Here is a 21,134-nt window from a genome sequence, read left to right as displayed (position 1 = left end):
CTTTAGATCTCAACCATCTTATCACAATGCGAAAGAAAGATCCATTCATTTTTTCTAAAGCATTTACCATGATATATCTGAAATCTGCTCACCATCATGAAAATTGAAACCTTTATTCAACCCCCTCCCATTGCAACAAATTCGCTACCAAAATAAGTTGGAAAGTTTCCTATTATATGGACAGTCACATCTAAGAATGATTTCTTTCGGTCTCACTCAATCTACTGATAAATGCTGCACGTGTCCATTAGTTCTCAAGAATCTCATCAAGTACTCATATTTTGGGAAACAATATTTGATCACCCATGTGAGATTATCTTAGCAAAAATTTCTAATACAAGAATCATTAACTTATAATGCTGGAGAATATCTTTAACAAACTAGTAATCAGGAGCCAGTAAATTCCATCTAATTGAATGAGAATATCTTTAACACAGTTCAAAACTCTAACAGACGGTAAGTCGGTAACCAACCTAGTAAAACTATTGAGTATGTCGAAAATATGCCAAAAACACACAAGTTGGTCCTTAAATTCTCAAGCTTTACTTCTCTGAAGAGTTGGGTCCCCTCTTCTTGCCAAATCCCACCACTGTCAACTAGAAATTGGAAAGTTATCATCAGAACGTAGAAATGAGTTGCTCAAACAATTGACAAATTAAATTCGAATCCTAATTCAAACATTTCATAGCACAATCATAAAAAGGTTACTGGATATTGGTACTACATTTGTCACCAATTAGCTTCAACAAAACTAAACAATATAAATTAAAATCAACGTTCCTGGATTCATATCCCAAAACCTAATATCTCCTTTATTCTACTAGAAAGGGAAAAGAAGAAACGAAACTTGTAATCAACATCGGCTTCAGTCCAATCTAAGACAGGTAGAGCTTCACAGATCCAAGAAAGCGTCCCGAAAAGATGAAAATCCCAAAGAAATAAAAATAAACGAGGGGACCTGAAAGGAGATATTACCTGCGGTGACGAAGCGACGGTTGTATTGCATACGCTTGTGAGCGTGGCCGCGAGGCTTCTTCTTCTTGTCTTGCTTGGCTACCTTCGGGGTTTGGCCTCTCACCTTACCGGCGCGAGCCAGAGATCCGTGAACCTTACCCATCCCTGCTGCTGCTCTCTTTCGTCTGTACAAATTTTCTCACTTTCGTGTTGTGGAACCACCTACGTGGCGAGTTGGGCGTCAGGAAACCATCCAAACAGAAAGTGAGAAAATAGGCAAAAACATAGTATAACATTGATACACATCCAAGCAACATTCATCCCAAAACATCTCAGTAATTTGTGGCACTCATTTACCACACCTAATGACCTAGTGTCCTCCACTATTTGTGATGTTTTTTGAGATGGATGTTGTGAGATATTTATGATTTTCCAACAGAGTATGAGTCATCATAGAAACAGAGCTCTTCTTTTCAAGCATTGTTGAACCAGTGTTCAGGCCACAAATAGGCCAGAACACATAACTATATAACTGAAAGCGCGAAGAGCAATCCAATTTTGGTCTGTCTTCCCCAACTGTGGATTACTGCCACGTTATGGAAACCAAATCCCCCAAAAAAATGTCCTCTGAATCACAAGTTGCAGAGGCGAGGAGCACAAGAAGGACTAAAAATAGTAAGGTGAATGAAGAAGATCCAAGTTTATAGGAGGTGACTCTGGCACGCCATACACGCTTCTCCGTTTCTTTCATGGAACAGTTAGCATTGCAACATGTCTTCTCGCCTTCTCCTTTGACAATCAAAACTTGCCCTTCTTCGACTACAGGTACGTACTTTCTCTCTCTCAGATCTCGCAAATCTTGCAAGCTTCCGATTCTTCTTCTTCTTCTTCTTCTTTCTTTTCGTTTCTATTTCAACAACAATGTGGATGTTCTCTGTGCATGTCAATGTCGTCGTCGTCGTTGATTTTTGTGTTTGAATTGGATTAATGTGATTAGGTGATACCAGGGTTGTTATTTACTGTGGAGGACCGGTGGGGGATGCCCGGCACATTTCGACGACAATCTTAGTCGGGAAATACACGGATGGCTTCAGCCCCGCCGCCTGATTCTCCCTCCTCTCCAACTTCACCTTCGTCGGATGATTCATCACCACCACCACCATCTTCGTCACCCCCTCCGTCGTCTTCGCCTCCACCAGCATCTCCACCACCGCCTTCCAAATCTTCACCACCTCCTGACTCCTCCACTCCTCCCCCGCCCAACTCCCAGTCCTCACCACCACCACCACCACCAAATAATTCAGATTCTCCCCCTCCTCCATCTTCCAATTCTTCCCCACCTCCTCCTAAAGGCAACAACAATAACAACAACAATCCATCACCGCCTCCACCATCCAAGTCGTCCCGTCATTCGCCACCACCGCCGCGATCACTCTCACCTCCTTCACGTGGATCGTCATCAAATTCTTCACCGTCAAATAATGGAGACAGTAATGGAAGTTCAGTGAATCAACCGGTTCTAATTGGAGTCCTGGTCGGGGCAGGTGTGCTGTTCATTCTTATGGTGGTCTTGTGCTGCGTGTGCAGTAAAAAGAAAAAGAAGCCGCCCAAGCATGACCAGATTCCGTACTACATGAATCAATCTCATCATCATAAAGGTATTCAAACTTCTCTAATCGAATACATATCAGAAAAATTGTATGCAAGCATTAAGCATACATGATTTCATTGCTAATGTGCAGGTGGGGATCAGTATTATAATAACTGGCACAGCTCACCACACCAGCACCATGACCAATTTTCTGGTTTAACTCCACCTCCTGGTGCTGGCCATGGAGGCTGGCATATGTCGCCTCCACCGCCACCACCAGGGCCGGTTAGTAGTGACATGAGTTCCAATTTCTCTGGAGCACACGGTCCGGTCTTGCCTCCACCACACCCATCCGTGGCACTTGGGTTCAACCAGAGCAGCTTCAGCTACGACGAGTTAGCAGCTGCAACTGGGGGATTTGCTCAGGCTAATCTGTTGGGCCAGGGAGGGTTTGGATATGTACACAAAGGTGTATTGCCAAATGGGAAGGAAATTGCAGTGAAGAGTCTGAAATCGGGTAGTGGACAAGGAGAGCGAGAATTTCAGGCTGAAGTTGATATTATTAGCCGCGTTCATCATCGCCACCTTGTGTCCCTCGCTGGGTATTGCATTGCTGGAGGTCAAAGGATGCTGGTTTATGAATTTGTTCCCAATGGAACTCTTGAATTCCACCTTCATGGTATGCTCCACAATTGTAGATATCACTTAATATAGAGACACAACAAATATCATTGCTGCTAGAATTGAAATGGATTTCTCAAATCCGCAGGTAAGGGAGGCCAACCAATGGACTGGTCTAGTAGAATCAAGATTGCCCTTGGATCTGCCAAAGGACTTGCTTACTTGCATGAAGACTGTAAGCCATTCCCTAAGTATATAGCTAACTTTTTTCCTAAATATGTTTGTATATTTGTTAACGCATTCGAAACATGCAGGCCACCCTCGCATCATCCACAGGGACATTAAGGCTTCAAACATTCTCATTGATACAAGTTTTGAGGCAAAAGTATGTGTACCATTCTCAGTTAGCATTGCCTTCCATCTAGCTAGCATAAAGCTGTTTGGGATTCTTAATTTGGTCTTTCTTAGATAAGCTAATTACTTACCATTTTGAACTACAAAACTTCAGGTGGCAGATTTTGGGTTGGCTAAGCTATCTTCAGACAACTTCACTCATGTGTCAACTCGTGTCATGGGAACGTTTGGGTACTGACAAAAGAACTAAGCATTTATTTACCTTTTACTGAATTGAAGCATTGGGTTTTTGTTAAATGTATTCATAGTTATCTATTCAAAACTGCAAATGCAGGTACTTGGCTCCTGAGTATGCTTCCAGTGGCAAGTTGACAGACAAATCTGATGTTTTCTCCTTCGGTGTCATGCTTTTGGAACTAATCACAGGACGACGCCCAGTTGATCCCACTGGAGAGATGGAGGAGAGCTTGGTGGACTGGGTGCGGATCAGTAGTCTTTTCAATGATTTTTCATAAACTTAGAATATGGATCTAATTACAAATTAAAGTATTGACGATGTTCAAAACTTTGGTGTATTCTTAATTTTTTTGTAACAGGCAAGACCTTTATGTTTGAGTGCATTAGAGAACGGAAACTACAATGAACTGGCAGATCCTTTCATGGAAGGGAATTATGCTGAACATGAGATGGCTCGTATGGTGGCATGTGCTGCTGCATCCATTAGGCATTCCGCAAGGAGACGCCCAAAGATGAGCCAGGTACAATGCAGTACTATGAATGGTTCTTATGTTGCTATTTTGATATCACATTGAATCTTGAGGAAAACATGAAGAAATGCTGAACCATTAGAATACGTATACATTGTAGAGCAGGAAAAGTTGGAGATTTTAGTTGTATTAGTTTCAGAAATGTGCAACTCTAGACCTTTGATGAGTAAAATCTAACGAAGTATCGATACATATTTGCGACACAGATTGTACGTGCACTAGAAGGTGATGTTCAACTAGAGGACTTGAATGAAGGGATGAAACCTGGCCAAAGCAACATTTTCAGCAGCCCAACTACTGGCAGTTCTGACTATGAGAATAGCTCATACAGCACGGACATGAGGAAATTCAGGAAGATGGCACTGGATAGCCAAGAGTATGCAAGCAGCGAATTAGGCCACACCGGTGAATACGGGGTTAAGGCTTCATCATCAAGTGGTGAAATGAACAAGAGTGGGGTTGCAAGCCGAAGGCAGAGTCCTTGAGCAAGCTCAAGCCTCCAGAATGAGTACTGATTACAGTTTCATATATATTTTCTGTGCATTTAAGCAGAGAATGGTATTTCTTTGGTGGTAGTTAACAGGATCAACGTATGTGCTTCAAGAACAGCTAAGGAGATGAATTATGCCAGTTTTTTAGGAGTGCTAGCTTGACCAATGTCCACAGCAAAGGCATTGGAAGAAAAGATGAAGGCACGATTTGTAACATTACGGCTTTCTTGTTTTAAAAAATGCATGTTTCACTGATGGAGTTGCTTGTTAACTTTGATATGTGGAGTGAATCTGTTCATCCTTAATTATATTACTTATTATATATAATTATCAGGTTGTATGTAGAACTAGCTTACTTATGTTTACTAGATGGTAGATCCCAAAGTAGTTTGTCTTGCGACAAATTATTCTCTTCTATCATTATATGCATGTAGACGATCTGATATACTGTTGATGATAGTGAGTGCTACGAGAAGCAACTGATACTGCCTGTTTGGTGCAGCGTTGGACAAGGGGAAACTGCTGTGCGATCCGTTGACGTCCAACGCCGCACCAAATGGCATGGCGTCATGTTAATAATATTTATAATTTATACTTCAATTAATAATACGTAATGTTAATGATATCTTTATTTTTTTAAAGTTAAGTAAAATAAATATTTACAATTTATACTTAAATTTATTATACGTAATGTTAATAATATCTTAAAAATAAATTGTTGGCCCAATATAATATCTTATTAATAAATCGTTAATATTTCTACAAAATTTATTAATATTTTAAAATGAGGGACCAACTTTTATCAATTTTAATAAAAAATTAGATTTATCAGATTAAATTTAATAACAAATTTTAATACAAAACTCATAAAATCTAATATTATAATATTTTAATTCAACAACATTTTCGCGAGCGTCAACTTTTAGTTCACTAAACAACATATTACACGGCTTTAAACTCAGCTTTTTTTTCCATAACTTTTCTTTTAACATTGAAAATCAATCATTCCGCTCTACCAAATGGACCCTATGTTATGAGCGGTGGACCTAGACTGAGAGCGGAAATTGTGGTGAGCGAGAGTGAGTTTGGAGTAAATGCTTATCAAAGTTGGTGCCTTCCAATGGATGTCCCTCAGGGTGTGTTTGGTAAGAGGGTAAGAATTTGGGGGTATAATTTGTTACCCATGTAAATGTTACAAGGGTAATAATAATTATGGAGAATAAGTGTTACCCTTGTTTGGTAAAGAAGGGTAAAATTTACCCAAGTATTCATTACTCTTGTTTGTTACGACTATACATTACTGGTGTAATACCATTACCCTTGTTTGTTATTATTGTAATGAACCAAACTAGAAAAAAGTGAGATTATGTTTTTTATTATTACAACTATCATGTACCAAAATTTCAAAAATATAGATACATATGCATATATATACACACAGCCAGACATATATATATATATATATATAATAACAATTGTTAACAATTTCAACAAAATAATCTGATATCATTCAAATCCATGACAAAGACGTAACACAAGAGTAGGGGTCATCATTTGGCCCGCGGGCCTAGGTCCGAGCTCGGCCCTGCCCGACCCCTTGGGCTGGCATGGGTCGGGCAGGCATGGGCTCCATTTTTTGGGTCCGCCCAACCTGAAGCCAGACACCTCAGACCAATTTTGGCTCAGCCCGAGCCCGACCCAAGCCCGACATTATTTATTTTTATATATATATAATATGTATATATTTATATTTATATATATATAAAATATGTATGTATATATATAATACACACACATACACAGATAGTGCATGCACTGTCTGTGTATATGTATATATGTATGTGTATTATATATATATATATGTGTATATATATACACAGACAGTGCATATGTATATATTTATATGTGTGTGTATATATATATATATATATATATATGTATATACACAGATAGTGCATATGTATATATATGTGTGTGTGTGTGTATGTATATGTGTATATATATATATATATATATGTATATATATACACAGACTGTGCATATGGGTGTGTATGTGTATATATATGTGTGTGTGTGTGTATATATATATATATATATATGTGTGTGTATACACACAGACAGTGCATATGTGAGTGTGTGTGTATATATATATATGTGTGTATATATATATGTGTGTGTGTGTATATATATATATATATATATATATATATATATATACACATACATATAATATATAATATATACGTGTTTATATATACATATATATAATATATAATATATATGTGTATATATAACTTATGGGCTTTTAGAATTTTTTATTTAAAGGGGTAATAAGTTGGAGTAAAACTTCTCATTACTTTTTATTACCCAGGTCCCCCCATTAGTAAACTTTATGTGTAAAAAATAAACTCAATTACTAAAATTTATTACAGGAGTAAAAGTTATACTGACAAAGTAAACTTAAAATTTAATTACCCTTGTAACTATTACACCCCATTACCCTCGTACCAAACGCACCATTATGTGTAAAAACTAAGCTCAATTACTAAAATTTATTACAGGAGTAAAAGTTATACTGACATAACAAACACAAGTAAACTTAAAATTTAATTACCATTGTAACTATTACACCTCATTACCCTTGTACCAAACGCACCATCAAAGTGAGAGTCCCTCTATTTTTAATTGTTTGAGGGACCCGTCAGGTGATGCAACCCATGTTAGAGGCAAGTTGAGTGAGTGGCTTGAGGTCGGCTGTTGTAAGCCGTGTTAGGGACAGGACAGGCCTGCGGCTCGAGGCTTTGCGAAGACCTGGCCTTCCAGCTGCACAATGAGGTGTTGGCTTGGCATTGGACCGAGACTTGAGGCCTGCAAAGTCCAAGGAGTCCTGTGAGCCTGTTAATTTTTTGGGCTATGTGGTACCTCTGATCCATTTTAGCCAATCCAGGTGTGCTTTGGACAAAAGGGTGGCCCTTGGGCCGCAGTGGCGTAATTGGATCTGTGCACCCGTTAACTCATGAGTTCTTAACCTGGTAGTTACTTTAGGTTGTGGATCGTTGAGTTGGATTTGGGCCCAATATCAAATTCGGCCCCTACACTGCACATATTGATCTTTGTGTGCTCTGCAAACATACGTGAATAAGTAGGGCCAAGTGCCCACCCTAAATTTAGTCCATTTTTTCCCACCCTAGATTCTAATTTTTGCCCACACTAATATACGTGGCCCAGTCCAGCCCAGCCCAAGCCCAACCTTTATCTTTCCCCTCCTCTCAATCTCTCGTAGAACCAGTCGATCTTCAATCTTTCCCCTCAATCATTCCCTCACGCGACCAGGCAAGGCCTGCGCTGCAAGCATATGAACGACAAAATGTAATTGGACAATTAAAAAGCGTATTTACATGCATGATTATGCAAATGAATGGGATTTGTGAATGGTAATCACTTCGTTCAATTGACATTGACAGATAATTACCCAATGCCTCATGATTCAATGGTTTAGATATATGAATGATTATGCCAGTCACTCCGTATAGAGAACAACTTACAGCATACATTAAATATACCCGCTAATCTGTATTGATGTGATGTAATAAGTTTGCTTTAATTAATTGATAGGGGTGGAAAAACCAATGAGAGGGTGAGAAAATTAATTTTGGAATGAGAATCAAATATCAAATCACACGTAATTAAAAACAATCAAATATGAAATCATATGTAAAATAACATTAAAAAAATGAAAATCAATCATTGGGGGTGAGATAATCAATTTGGGGGTGGGAATACTATTTCTCATATCTATAATATTTTTCATAAATAACCATCTATAAATTATCATCATTCGAACTTTTATCCCAAAAATTATCATCATCCGAGTCTTTATTCCAACAATGTGGGATCAACTACACGAGTCTATGAAAAAATCAACTAAAATCCACTGCGACTATTTGTTTCTGTCATTCATTTTTTTCTCGTGTTTTAACTAGCTTATAAATATATTTTTCACCTCAATGAAATCATAATGCTAATTCCATCATAATACCGGCGTAACCAAAATAAGAAATTATATAAATGACTAGTTAAAATATTAATGGAAAGACCAAATGTAAAAATAATAATAAAAGCCAACAATGTGATTTGAATCTAAGCTAAGGTACAGTCTGCAACAAAAAGTTGAAAAATAATCGGGCAAGATCAGACTTAAGACGCAAGGATAATAGACAATGAATAATGGCCACTCACACCAGAGACATTAAATTCTTCAGTGCCAGTTAATTATGATAATCTAATTGTCAGCTTTTTGCACCAGGATCACAAAGAGCAATGATACAAGAGTATGATTTATCAAGCATCACTATCATGCTAGAGTATGACAGCACAAGGATCTCTTACAACTCCGAGAAGCATGGCAAAGATGGGAGAGGAAATCCAGAAGATAAATCTTTTGCTCTTCCAGAACTCATACCACCCTTCTGTCCCCTCCAAAAGCCCAAATCTGTAAAAAGAGAGTGGATACTTCATTTCATTGAACAAAATCAATGTCACCGATGGAAACAAGAAATCCAAAAACAACTAAGAATATCAGTAGATAAAACTATGTTTCCCATATTAGCACCTCAATCAAATACAAAGAAAATGAAGATGGAGTAAGAAATTGTTCTTTTTATGGGTACTTCTATGAAATTTCGTTCTTCTCCTTTTACCACCAGGAAGAGAAGGGAGTGCATATGGTTTCATTAGGGTCGGAGGGCATTAGTATCACTTCGCAACTAGTAATAAACATACATCTCTACATTTACCAACAAATATGATGAGGTCATGACCAATTTTCTTTTTGCTGCAGTTTGGTTGTTTAGGGCATAATAATCAATTTATCATAACATCTCTTTCTGCAGTTTGGTAGTCAAAGTTAGCTGTGACTACATGGAAACTTTCAACACTTTTGTGGAGAATCGCAAACAAACAACAAAAAAAAGGAAAGGAAGAGATGTTATGATAAATTGATAATTATGCCCAAACTGTAATTTTTTTATAAAAATTTGTGGGATCTAGCAATTTTACAGGAAAATGTTTAACAAAAATTTGTGGAATCTAGGATTTTGTCAAATCTATATTAACCATACAAAATATTCCGACTTTGACGGTCAATAATATTATCTTACCTTTTTAAAGGAACAATATTTATTTTCAAATCTAACTCATTCATAGTAGAAATGATTTGGAAAAAACACGGAATAATAATGACTGGCAGTTAGCAAGGTTGGCAAGCTGATTGATCTTTCTTCATCCTGACGATCCTGTAGTGTTTTTCTAGGTTGAAAATAGAGGGATCTGCAGGCACTTCAGATGGTAGTGCGATAACAGCGATAAGTCAGATTCTCGCTCTAGGATTTCTCATATACCTTATATCATACTAGGCCCCTGATTACCAGTTCCACAACTAGATATGAAAAAAGGTAAGCCTAAAAGAAAAAGGAAATCATTAGCTAGTTCTCTTCCAGCAGTCACAGAATTTTCGGGGAATTTCACCATGTAAATGGGATAAGTAATAGTTTTAGGCAATTTCCCAAAGAACACCAATGGACATGCACAGTGTACCAGGATATCTCAGGAAGCCATTGATAATAATGAATTATATAGCTATCATGCGTACCAAAGTATTGTATGCTTATATTATTTCTCAGACATTATGACGGATATAAACTACCATGGAAAATCATTCACTTGCTTCCTTCATATTAAGTATGCCAGAGAATGTAACTTGAAATTTGGAAATACGTATAAAAGGAGAAAGAAAAAAAAAGGACTGACTTTGTTTTCTCATTGATAAGAACCAAGGGTAATAACACAAGATCCAAGGAACAATGACTTGAATAACCCAGATGTAATCGATATACTGATATTGATAAGAACCAAGGAAAATATCAATATATACAGAGATAATATTGTGAACAACTCCTGAGCATTCGAGGTGCCAGGGCCTCCCAAAACCACTATCCAAAAGGTACCTACAGAACCAGCAGAGACACTCCACTTGAATACCCAACAGCATGAAACCCTACAGAATAACAGAAAGCACTAAAATATCAGCTACTACTAATAATAAAACACCAGCTGGTCCTCTTGTGCTTAGCCACTTGTCACAATTGGATGTGCAGGCCTTGTCCTCTTGTAAACCTTGCCAATGGGCCTATCAATACCCCCTCCTACAGCAGCTACCTTGTCCTCAAGGTTGAAGCCAGGAAACTGAGCTTGAATGTCTTCTGTAAGCTCCCATGAATTATCGCATGCTGGCTGTCCCTTCCACTTGATTAGGACTTCAAATTGGCCTGTGAGTAACCTTCGTACCTGGATAACAGATTCAGGTTCAAATAATAATTCCAAATCAGCTGTTAATGCTACTGGCAATGGCTGACTTTGGAGGCCAGGGGTGTTGGATTTTTTTAGTTGAGATACATGGAAAACGGGGTGTATAGCAGCTTCAGAAGGCAAGGCTAGGCCGTAAGCAACCTCACCAACTCTGTGAGTTATAGGAAAGGGACCATAGAAGCGCGGGCTCAGCTTCTGGTAAGGTCGCTTAGCCAAGGACTTGAACTTGTACGGTTGGACCTTCACAAACACTTGATCTCCAGGTTGAAAGGTAACTGCACGCCGTTTCCCATCAACGTATTGTTTCATACGACATTGAGCCGTGTTCAAGTTGTCCTTTAACTGTTCCAATATTGCATTGCGGTCACACATCAGAACATTCACCAAGGAAGCATCTCCTGTGAATTTAAGTAATGTGGGAGGAGGACGTCCATAAAGAGCCTGGAAAGGAGTCATCCCGGCAGAGCTGTGGAACGTGGTATTATACCAATACTCCGCCCAAGGAACCCATGTAGGCCACTGAGTGGGGTGACTGCTGGTAAAACGCCTCAAATATTCCTCCAAACAACGATTAACAACCTCGGATTGACCATCCGTTTGTGGATGGTATGAAGTAGACATTTTCAATTTGGTACCCGCAGCTTTAAACATTTCTGACCAGAAATTACTTACAAACACGCGGTCTCGATCAGAGACGATGGATTGAGGGAACCCATGTAAGTGAACAACTTCATTGATGAACACAGTGGAGACATCCTTAGCTGAATAGGGATGTCCCAATAAAAGGAAATGAGCGTATTTGGTTAAGCGATCAACTACCACCAGCACAGTATCCACCTTCTTCACCTTGGGAAATCCTCCCAGAAAATCCATAGTTATGTCATTCCAAGAAGCCACAGGTAGTGGGAGAGGTTGGAGGAGGCCCTGAGGACTTAGAGTGGAGTATTTATGGCGTTGACACACCTCACATTGAGCCACAAATGTCTTGACATCAGCTCGCATACCTTGCCAAAACAAGACATGAGAAATTCTTTTCAAAGTACGGAAGTAACCCGAATGACCCCCTTGAGGAGATGAATGAAACTCATTGAGAAAAATCTGCTTGCGAGGAGAATTCTTTGGCAATACAAGTCGACCCTGGTATAAAAGGCAGCCTCCTTTCAAAGAGTATGGTGGCTGGCTATCAGGTGAGACTAAAAGAGCTTGAACTACAGCACAGAGAGTAGGATCTTGTAACACCTCTTCTTGTAAATCGGCTAATGCTGAACAGTTAGCTACAGATAGTGCCGTTAATTGTTTATGGTCATTGGCATAGGGTTCCTCCTTCCTGGATAAGGCATCTGCAGCTTTATTCTCCAATCCCGGGCGATATTGTATCTCAAAATCAAACCCCATCAACTTGGTAATCCACTTTTGTTGGCCCTCATGTAGTAAGCGTTGATCCAACAAGTATCTAAGGCTGCGCTGATTTGTACGCACAATAAATCTCCTGCCCAGTAAATAATGTCTCCATTTATGGGTAGCAAATACAATTGCCATGAGCTCGCGTTCATACACCGACTTTGCTTGAGCATGGGGAGATAGAGTTTGACTTAGATAAGCAAGTGGGTGTCCCTCTTGCATTAAGACAGCCCCCAAACCTGTACCTGAAGCATCTGTTTCGACTACAAAAAGTTTAGAAAAATCAGGCAAAGTAAGAACAGGAACACTAACCATGGCCTTCTTCAATGTGCCAAAAGCCTCTTGGGCCTCATTACTCCAGTGGAACGCATTCTTCTTTAGCAATTGAGTGAGAGGGGCAGCCAATCTCCCATAATTTTGCACAAAGCGGCGGTAGTACCCCGTGAGACCAAGGAACCCACGAAGAGATTTAAGGTTAGTTGGGGGAAGCCATTGAATCATACTCTGCACTTTCGTTGGATCAGCTGCCACTCCTTGAGCTGAAATTATATGTCCCAGGTACTCTACTTGAGCTTGTGCAAAGGCACACTTCTTCTTGTTAACAACCAGGTCATGGGTCTTGAGGATATCAAGGACTATTCTCAGATGAGCCAGATGTGAGAGGAAATCCTTGCTGAAAATTAAAATGTCATCAAAAAACACCAAGATAAACTTGCGGAGATAGGGCTTGAAGATCTCACTCATGAGTGATTGGAAAGTGGAAGGAGCATTCGTTAGCCCAAAAGGCATAACAAGAAACTCATAATGTCCCTCATGGGTGCGGAAAGCGGTCTTCTCGGTGTCCTCCTTGCGTACCCTGATTTGGTGATATCCGGACTTTAAATCCAGTTTAGAAAATATGGTTGCCCCATGTAATTCATCAAGTAGCTCATCAATGGCAGGGATTGGAAATTTGTCAGGTACAGTCAATTTATTCAAAGCACGATAGTCGACACACATCCGCCATCCCCCATCTTTTTTTTTCACAAGTAGGACTGGGCTCGAATAAGGACTAACACTGGGTTTTATTATACCAGCTGCGAGCATTTCCTTGACCAAGTGTTCAATCTCTGTTTTTTGATAATAGGGGTAACGATATGGCCTTATATTTGGAGGAGTAGCCCCTTCCAACAATCTTATCGCATGATCATGTTCCCGAGAAATGGGCAGGCCAACCTTCAGTGTAAAAACTGATACAAATTCATCTAAGACCCCTTGTAGAAGACTTGACATTTCTGCTGTCCCATTCGTACTCTGTTTAACCACATTTGTTTCGGCCTTTGTTAACTCCATGGAATATAATTGGCTGTTGCCAAACTCAATCAGAAAGCCCCTATCCTCCTGTTTCAACATCTTCAACATGGACTTCAATGAAACCACTGTTTTGGACAAAGCTGGATCCCCCTGCCATACAATCTGCCGACCATTCATACTAAAGCTCATCGTCAACAGTTTATAATTAGATGAGATATCCCCTAATTTTTGCAACCAGGCTATTCCAAGCACCACATCTGCACTTCCCAAATCTATGACATGAAAATTTTCCTGCACTGAAACACCTTGCACTTCTAATACCAAATCATGACACAAACCCCCTCCTTGGACAAACACCCCATTGCCTACTTGAATAGCAAAATTCCTACGGGTATCAACAGAAATTCGTAACGCTTTTACCACATCCGTCGAAATGAAATTATGTGAGGCACCACTGTCCACTAATATGATTACCTGTTTACCAAATAAGCACCCACGAAGCATCAAGGTACTGTTACCTGCAGAAAACCCCATAATAGAATTCATGGATAACGCCAGTGGTGGATCATCTGATAGTGCTTCGGTGGGTTGTTTCAACTGTTCCATGATGGCATCCTCACCTTCGCCATGATTGAGAGACGGATCTGATCCTTCCCCATCTTCCTCTGCCACAATAAGAACTTGTAATAGTCGATTCTTGCACCTATGTCCAGGTCGATACTTCTCATCACAATGAAAGCATAAGCCCTTCTCTCTCCTTTGCTGAGCCTCCGCCTCTGACAGACGACGAAACGACTCACGTTTGCCAACCCCCGAAGAAAGTAAGTTTGGTGAGGGAAAGGGTGGACTATCAGTGGGTTTGGGGCTGCGATTATCAGACCGTGGTGGTGGGAGAGAGCGGAACGTTTCCGATGGTCGACTAAGGCTGCCGACCAAGGGACTGAGAGCGACGCTGCCACGAGTCGACGACGCTGTGGTAACACGATGATATTTAGGGCCACGTGCCATCTCCAACGCTATATTCCTATCTTCAGTACACTGGGCCAACTCCATCAGGTCTATTAATGTTCTGGGCTTGTTCAATTTTACCTCAGCCCGTATGTCCTCCTTCAGCCCATTGATGAATGTGCCACATAACATCTCTTCAGAGACGTCAGGCAAAAGTGAGGAAAGCTGCTCAAACCTCTCACGGTATTCCGCCACCGTAGTTTCCTGCCGGATTGCAACCAGATTCTCATGGTCACTACCCCACTGGGAATTTCTGAAACGCTTCATCAACGCGGTGCGAAACAAAGGCCACGTATGGATGGGTGCGCGAATCTCCACCCATTGATACCAACTTAGTGCTTTACCTTCCAGGCATACCACAGCTGCCTCCAGTTTTTCTACATCAGATAAGTGATTAAGGGTAAAATACCTTTCAGCCCTAAACAGCCACCCACATGGGTCATCCCCGGAGAACAATGGTAATTCTAAGCGTCTGCGGCTGGATTCCCAATCGGTAGTTGTCTCCTCTCAGCGTTGTCCTCTGATGTTACAGAGGAGGTGCCTTCCAACTTGCTTTTACCCTTGTCCGACCCTTCTCTGCCTTGTAAAAGTTCGCGCATCGCCAGCATACATGTTTTCAACTCCGTCATGTCATCCTGTAGTCGAGTCACACCACCCCACCCTTCAAGGCACTCACCTCCTGTTCAACCACCTCCGTTCGTTCCTCCAGTTTGGATTTCGTCATTGTGGATCGAAAAGGGCTTCGATACCAATTGATAAGAACCAAGGGTAATAACACAAGATCCAAGGAACAATGACTTGAATAACCCAGATGTAATCGATATACTGATATTGATAAGAACCAAGGAAAATATCAATATATACAGAGATAATATTGTGAACAACTCCTGAGCATTCGAGGTGCCAGGGCCTCCCAAAACCACTATCCAAAAGGTACCTACAGAACCAGCAGAGACACTCCACTTAAATACCCAACAGCATGAAACCCTACAGAATAACAGAAAGCACTAAAATATCAGCTACTACTAATAATAAAACACCAGCTGGTCCACTTGTGCTTAGCCACTTGTCACAATTGGATGTGCAGGCCTTGTCCTCTTGTAAACCTTGCCAATGGGCCTATCACTCATCTTTCTTCTTAGAGTTGTTATCTGTTGGAATATGTAAAAAAAGATTGGCTTATAACATAAGCCACTTATGCTTAAAGTCCTCCAGTGTGTCCTTAGTTATCAAAACTCTCACATATTAAGCTCGATCTAGACCATTGAGAAGTGCCTGAGAGCATAGGCCCTTGAGAAGTGCCTGAGAGCATAGCCCCGTGATAAATTTATGAACGTTATCACTATAATACTTAATTACTCTTCACTTATACCAATTCTGCTTCTAACAAATTCGATTGACCCAGACAAAGGAATTGCACTTATTGCATAAAGTGTGAAAACTCATGAAGGGGTTGTCTCGTGCATGCACATGGCGTTAAATGGCTTAGAATGGCTAACCTTTAAGTTTGTGTCCCAACTTCCTGTACATAAGGCACTCCCATCTACTGACAAACCCAGACAGCTTATTCTGCCTTCATGTGAGTTCTGGAGGGATCCCAGGTTCAAAACAACCTGTGTGGAACAAAATTTTTTAAAGCAAATGCATCATTGGCAAGCCACAACTAGAATCCGTTCTAACGGTGTATTAGCATCAAAATTAATGGGAAAAGGTAATAAATTTGAATGCAGGATCAGCATTATCAAGTTATGATGAATTTATGGAGTCCTGGCCCATCAAATAGTCACGCAAATACCATGTTACAATAGTGATTCTCTTCTTTCAATATTTTAGAAAGCGGGGCGATTTGAAATTTGTGTTTCAGATCAAGCCCAGGCAACAGCTTATCAACCAAAATCAGAAAACCTAATATTCATGATGTTCCGTATGAGACCGAGAAAGAGACAATAGAACTGTGAAATTTAATATTTAATTGAAAAATTCAAGAACCTTTGAAGTCTGAGCATTTCAAAACCCCAACCAGCAAACATGGATGAATGAAAACTAACCAACCCCATGTACCAAGTAGGCAGTACTAGCTTACCGATGTAACACTCCATTGAAATATATAAATTTTTTTGTACACGTGTATACATGAAATAATAATAACACAAAAGAAGCTGAATCACACAATAAGGAAGTTCGATCTATTCCACTGTGAAATGGAAGTCAGATAGCAGCTATAACTATGAGGAAAGATATCGAGATGATCACGAGGGCCAAGAGAGGCTACAACAATAGATAAAGTTTCAACTCAACAGAACAAGCAGACTCACAGAGAACCCAAGAACAAGAAAAATAACAGATAACAAATATGAAGTGGATCTGATCACACAATGAAGGCAATTTGGTCCCTTTCTTCGCGGTCAAATGAAAAATATATACAAATATGCTTTCATGGACTGACACTAGACATTATAGAGGTTTCATAACTATAGTGATAGTGAATACCTCTGCCAATAAAGTATCCCATACATAGCAATCCCCATTGGAGTATCCAGCAATGAGAAGCCTTCCTGAAATGGAGAATGCAATGGAAGTCACGTGAGGGACTTCACCATCACCATTCTGCTGATAGTATACTTGAAGTTGGTGCCCCGTCCTAATGTCAAATAACCTGCAAGTTCCATCATCTGAGCCAGTTCCCAATCTGTTGCCATCGGGGAAGAACTTTACAGTATTAACATCTCCCTCATGACCATGAAAAGTACGCACAGCACGACTTGCAACACGAGTGTCCCACAATCGGCCAGTTCCATCGCAAGAACCAGAGACAAACATTCTAGAGTTTGATCCGTTTATCGAGATGCTGAGTCCAATAACATTATATTGCAGCATTAGAGTCCAATCATTAATCAATACTCTTTATGCCACAGTTCAGTATCACAGCAGCAGGCAGTGGTAATGGTAGCTGAGTAAAATGCAAACATCAAATACAATAGTGACAACTTTACAGTTTAAAATCCATTAAGATCAATAAAATTAACAAGTTCAATGAACACAGTGTTGAGCATAAAACAAGAAAAAAGAATACAGAGCCAAAGAGGTTCATAATTCTCCACATGCAAGCATCAAGTTCAGAATTACAAGAACTTCAACAGGTCAGCTTCATCAAGTCACAAACAGAGAACAAAAATCCACTAAATTTTTGCCGATGCAAAGATCAATTCAATTCTGAATTGGAGGACTCAATTAGATTATCACAATTATCCTCAGCCAAGTCTTTCAAAGGGATACAAATTTTAATTGCTACATTGCAAATCTTTCTATCAATGACGATGGCAGAGAAAACTGTAGCTGAAAACTAATTGATTTGGTAACAAAAATGACACATGATTTAGTTTGAAAGAAGCGTGATGATTCCTAATTTACCTCAATACATCAGCTGAATGTCCATACTGAAATTCTCCTCCAAAAACAGAAGTTCTAAGGCCTGTTGTAATATCCCACAGAACACACGTTTGATCACCAGAACCAGTGATGAGGCAAGTATCCTCATCTGGAACATACTGACAGGAGGAGACATAACCCTTATGCCCACTAAGCATTCTTGATACCGGTATGTTCCCATCTTTTTCAGTTGGTGAATTCAGGTTAAAAATTGAGCACACACTTTCAAGTCCCCCACAGGCAACAGATTGTCCACTCACAGCGAAAGCACATGTCATGACCCATGCACAAGGCAGCTTTATGGCATGAGTTTTCTGGCTGGTTAGAGCATTCCACACTATCAACCGCCCATCTTGAGAAGCACTGACAATTCTATTCCTTTCAGGAGTCCAATCCAAGGAATAAACCTGTGAAATCCTTAAAAAATTTTGTGAATTTAATCAATCGTTTCTTTAAATACAGAGAATTACAAACCACCTTACCATCATCCTAGAATTAATCTGGTGTATCCCCCCACCCCTAAAGTTCAGTACTTGTGTCTGACCTATCATAAGCGGCAATGCATCTCACTTTTCAAATGGATAAGCTAATCAGATAAACACCAGCCCAAGTATCCTTGCAGTTGCCAAACACCAATGACCTAGCGAAGTCTAAGGGTTGCTAAAGGGTGGACATACAAGGAGAAAAAGGTTATGCTTTCTTCGAACAGCAAATGAGAGTGATATAAAGACGAAAGTCGCATAAAAGAGGGCGATATTGTTGAGAAGATAGACAATTTCAAATGAAGTTGTGATTCTTCCTTCCCCTAAATGTTCTAATGAACACTAAATAGTTCCAATATTCTCAAGCTTACTATTTTCTTCCCTCCAAGTCCAACAATTGTAGAAGACATCCAACTATTCAAGTAAAAATTACAACAACTAACGCCCACCTATTATTCATCTCAAACCCTCTATATACTCCTCAAATTCTTTATGTAATGGTGATAAGAGTTTTCAAGCAATCAGGATGCCTTGAAAGGAACTCATATACCACCAAGTTAAGAACAGTACGACTCTTCCATAGAGCCATGTTTGTTTATCACCATAGTAAAGCAAAATGATTGAGAGAGAAAAAATATGCACATGCAATAATCTATAATGTCCTGATTACACAATGCATCTTCTTAAATTCCCAAAAAGAAAAATTAATTGCATACATGTACTTTGAGAAACCAATACTAAGTATCCAATCAAAGAACTTATTTTCCCATTCAAAGAACAAAAAATACAAGAAAAACTAACTAGAGATTCTTTTACCGCCATGATAGGTCAAAGTTGCCAATCTTACTATGCTCATCAAGAAGAGGGAATTTAAAATTATTGGATCAGGTCCCTATTCTTATCATCAATGTTCTAACTACAGTGGATTATGATAAATTGATAATCTACACCTCCAGGGATCTGGTGTGCTTTACTTGTTTGTTGCAGTCCTCCCCATCTTGTCCTCCGTTAGATAAAAATTGCATAGGCCAATGTTTCTGCATGCCCATACGAACATATTCGCACATACTAATTGTGTCATACCTCCTGCTCCCGAGCTTACCAAATACGCACAAGAAACATCACCATTTTGCGTGTCAATCTTCAGTATTCCAATTTTAAGTTGCAATGCCGGAACTAAGTTCCTATTTATTCTTTACAGTGTCCAACAACACAACAACAATCCTGAAGCCATGCACTAGTTAGCAAGGGTTCTAAGTTCTGCAATTCTTTTCATTCCCAGATTGTTTGAAACTACAAGCCTTGCCGAGTTCGACATAATCTCTATAACTACAAGTAGTCTCTCTTTTTTTCTAGTATTCCAGCATTTTCTACAGCAAGATTGCAAATATTTTAACAAAATCACACAAAAAAAATTGAATTGAAAACCCAAAAAAGCAGAAATACACATGAATTTCTATTTCTGAAAGTAAAAAAAGACAAATGTAGTACATAGATTACCTTTCCAGTGTGTCCTTGAAGCGTCCTGCAACACACTAGATCGGTGGGGCCGAATGTGACCGGAGCCCTTCCCTGCCCCCTCGCATCAGTCGCAACTGTCAAAATTCAATCAGATATACCAAACAAAACAAACACGAGGAAAAAAAATACTGTACAAAGAGCAAGCAACGAAAATCGCACCGTCTGTGTCGAGCAACTGAAGCCGCCTCTGCCTCAACCGCTCTCTTAGATTGTTCAAGGTCTCCGTCGCCGCCTCTTGTCGCTTTTTCAGCTCAGTGACAGACATTTGAAGAAAGAATCGCCAGCTAAAAAAAGGAAATCAAGTATAGCGACTCATATTCATCGAATTAAGCTGGATTTGAGCTCTAGCAATCACAATTTTCATGTGAAACCAAGAGTCATATTTCTTAACTCAAATTTTCTGTTCGATAGTGTAAATTGAGAGAGAGAATAGTTGGTAGGAAAAAGTGTAGATCATTGAAGTAGGCAATGGTTGTCCAGTTGCTCGGGGGTGGTGAGCAGGTGAAGGTGGTGTCGGTCTGCTCTGACTCTGTGATCACAGAGCAACGAGAGGTTAAAAAGTGAATTGGACTGTCCCCACGGGGCCCACAAGTCCTGCCTGTCACCTAATTATTGAGTTTTTTACAGTACAAAGCTTATTAGATATTTTAAATACCAAAATGACATTCACCTCTTTTTTTTTTCCTTCCAAAACGTCTATGAACAACGTCATCATAATTTTTTTACTCTAATAACATTATCTTCAATAGCGTCAAATGGTTTGAAAATTCAGTACACTAATGACGCAGTTATAAATAACGTCTTCTAGAAAATTAAAAATTTTATGATATTGACGTTGTTACAAAGAGCGTCAGTG

General features: G+C 39.6%; 3 protein-coding genes across 8 annotated transcripts; 1 reads left to right on the top strand and 2 right to left on the bottom strand.

The window, feature by feature from the left end:
- Positions 1-542: 542 nt before the first annotated feature.
- Positions 543-1,305, bottom strand: LOC119990545 (40S ribosomal protein S30-like). The gene is made up of 2 exons (XM_038836518.1): positions 976-1,305; positions 543-589 (listed from the first exon to the last, which is right to left on the bottom strand). Exons 1-2 carry the CDS (start codon positions 1,115-1,117, stop codon positions 543-545), a joined length of 189 nt encoding a protein of 62 aa, XP_038692446.1. The 5' UTR covers positions 1,118-1,305.
- Positions 1,306-1,498: 193 nt separating this feature from the next.
- LOC119991794 (proline-rich receptor-like protein kinase PERK7) lies at positions 1,499-5,122 on the top strand. Of its 2 annotated transcripts, XM_038838259.1 has the most exons (9): positions 1,499-1,779; positions 1,952-2,612; positions 2,697-3,224; positions 3,315-3,401; positions 3,481-3,551; positions 3,675-3,751; positions 3,855-3,999; positions 4,117-4,278; positions 4,494-5,122. In XM_038838259.1, exons 2-9 carry the CDS (start codon positions 2,039-2,041, stop codon positions 4,770-4,772), a joined length of 1,923 nt encoding a protein of 640 aa, XP_038694187.1. In that variant the 5' UTR covers positions 1,499-1,779; positions 1,952-2,038; the 3' UTR covers positions 4,773-5,122. The 2 variants fall into 2 exon arrangements, with proteins under 2 accessions (XP_038694187.1, XP_038694188.1); XM_038838260.1 differs by lacking the exon at positions 1,499-1,779 and having other exon boundaries at positions 1,854-2,612.
- A 3,826-nt stretch (positions 5,123-8,948) lies between these two features.
- On the bottom strand, positions 8,949-20,821 carry LOC119991795 (guanine nucleotide-binding protein subunit beta-2-like). 5 transcript variants are annotated; one of them, XM_038838264.1, is made up of 6 exons: positions 20,438-20,821; positions 20,258-20,352; positions 18,258-18,682; positions 17,337-17,694; positions 16,346-16,459; positions 8,949-9,270 (listed from the first exon to the last, which is right to left on the bottom strand). In XM_038838264.1, exons 1-6 carry the CDS (start codon positions 20,541-20,543, stop codon positions 9,235-9,237), a joined length of 1,134 nt encoding a protein of 377 aa, XP_038694192.1. In that variant the 5' UTR covers positions 20,544-20,821; the 3' UTR covers positions 8,949-9,234. The 5 variants fall into 5 exon arrangements, with proteins under 5 accessions (XP_038694192.1, XP_038694193.1, XP_038694191.1 ...); XM_038838265.1 differs by lacking the exon at positions 8,949-9,270 and adding an exon at positions 15,647-15,783; XM_038838263.1 differs by lacking the exon at positions 8,949-9,270 and adding an exon at positions 15,650-16,148.
- Positions 20,822-21,134: the final 313 nt, after the last annotated feature.

Source organism: Tripterygium wilfordii, chromosome 22 (genome assembly GCF_013401445.1).
Source record: "Tripterygium wilfordii isolate XIE 37 chromosome 22, ASM1340144v1, whole genome shotgun sequence".
Lineage (NCBI taxonomy): Eukaryota > Viridiplantae > Streptophyta > Magnoliopsida > Celastrales > Celastraceae > Tripterygium > Tripterygium wilfordii.
This window is presented reverse-complemented; position numbering and strand designations above follow the sequence as displayed.

Coding starts and splice junctions, on each gene's coding strand:
- LOC119990545 (XM_038836518.1), bottom strand. CDS start 1,117: ATGGGTAAGGTTCACGGATCTCTGGCTCGCGCCGGTAAGGTGAGAGGC. Junction 590..975: donor CCGTCGCTTCGTCACCGCAG/GTAATATCTCCT, acceptor TCTAGTTGACAG/TGGTGGGATTTGGCAAGAAG.
- LOC119991794 (XM_038838259.1), top strand. CDS start 2,039: ATGGCTTCAGCCCCGCCGCCTGATTCTCCCTCCTCTCCAACTTCACCT. Junction 2,613..2,696: donor TCAATCTCATCATCATAAAG/GTATTCAAACTT, acceptor GCTAATGTGCAG/GTGGGGATCAGTATTATAAT. Junction 3,225..3,314: donor TCTTGAATTCCACCTTCATG/GTATGCTCCACA, acceptor TCAAATCCGCAG/GTAAGGGAGGCCAACCAATG.
- LOC119991795 (XM_038838261.1), bottom strand. CDS start 20,543: ATGTCTGTCACTGAGCTGAAAAAGCGACAAGAGGCGGCGACGGAGACC. Junction 18,683..20,257: donor TTCAAGGACACACTGGAAAG/GTAATCTATGTA, acceptor AGGATTTCACAG/GTTTATTCCTTGGATTGGAC. Junction 15,998..16,345: donor GTTGGGACACAAACTTAAAG/GTTAGCCATTCT, acceptor ATATTCCAACAG/ATAACAACTCTAAGAAGAAA.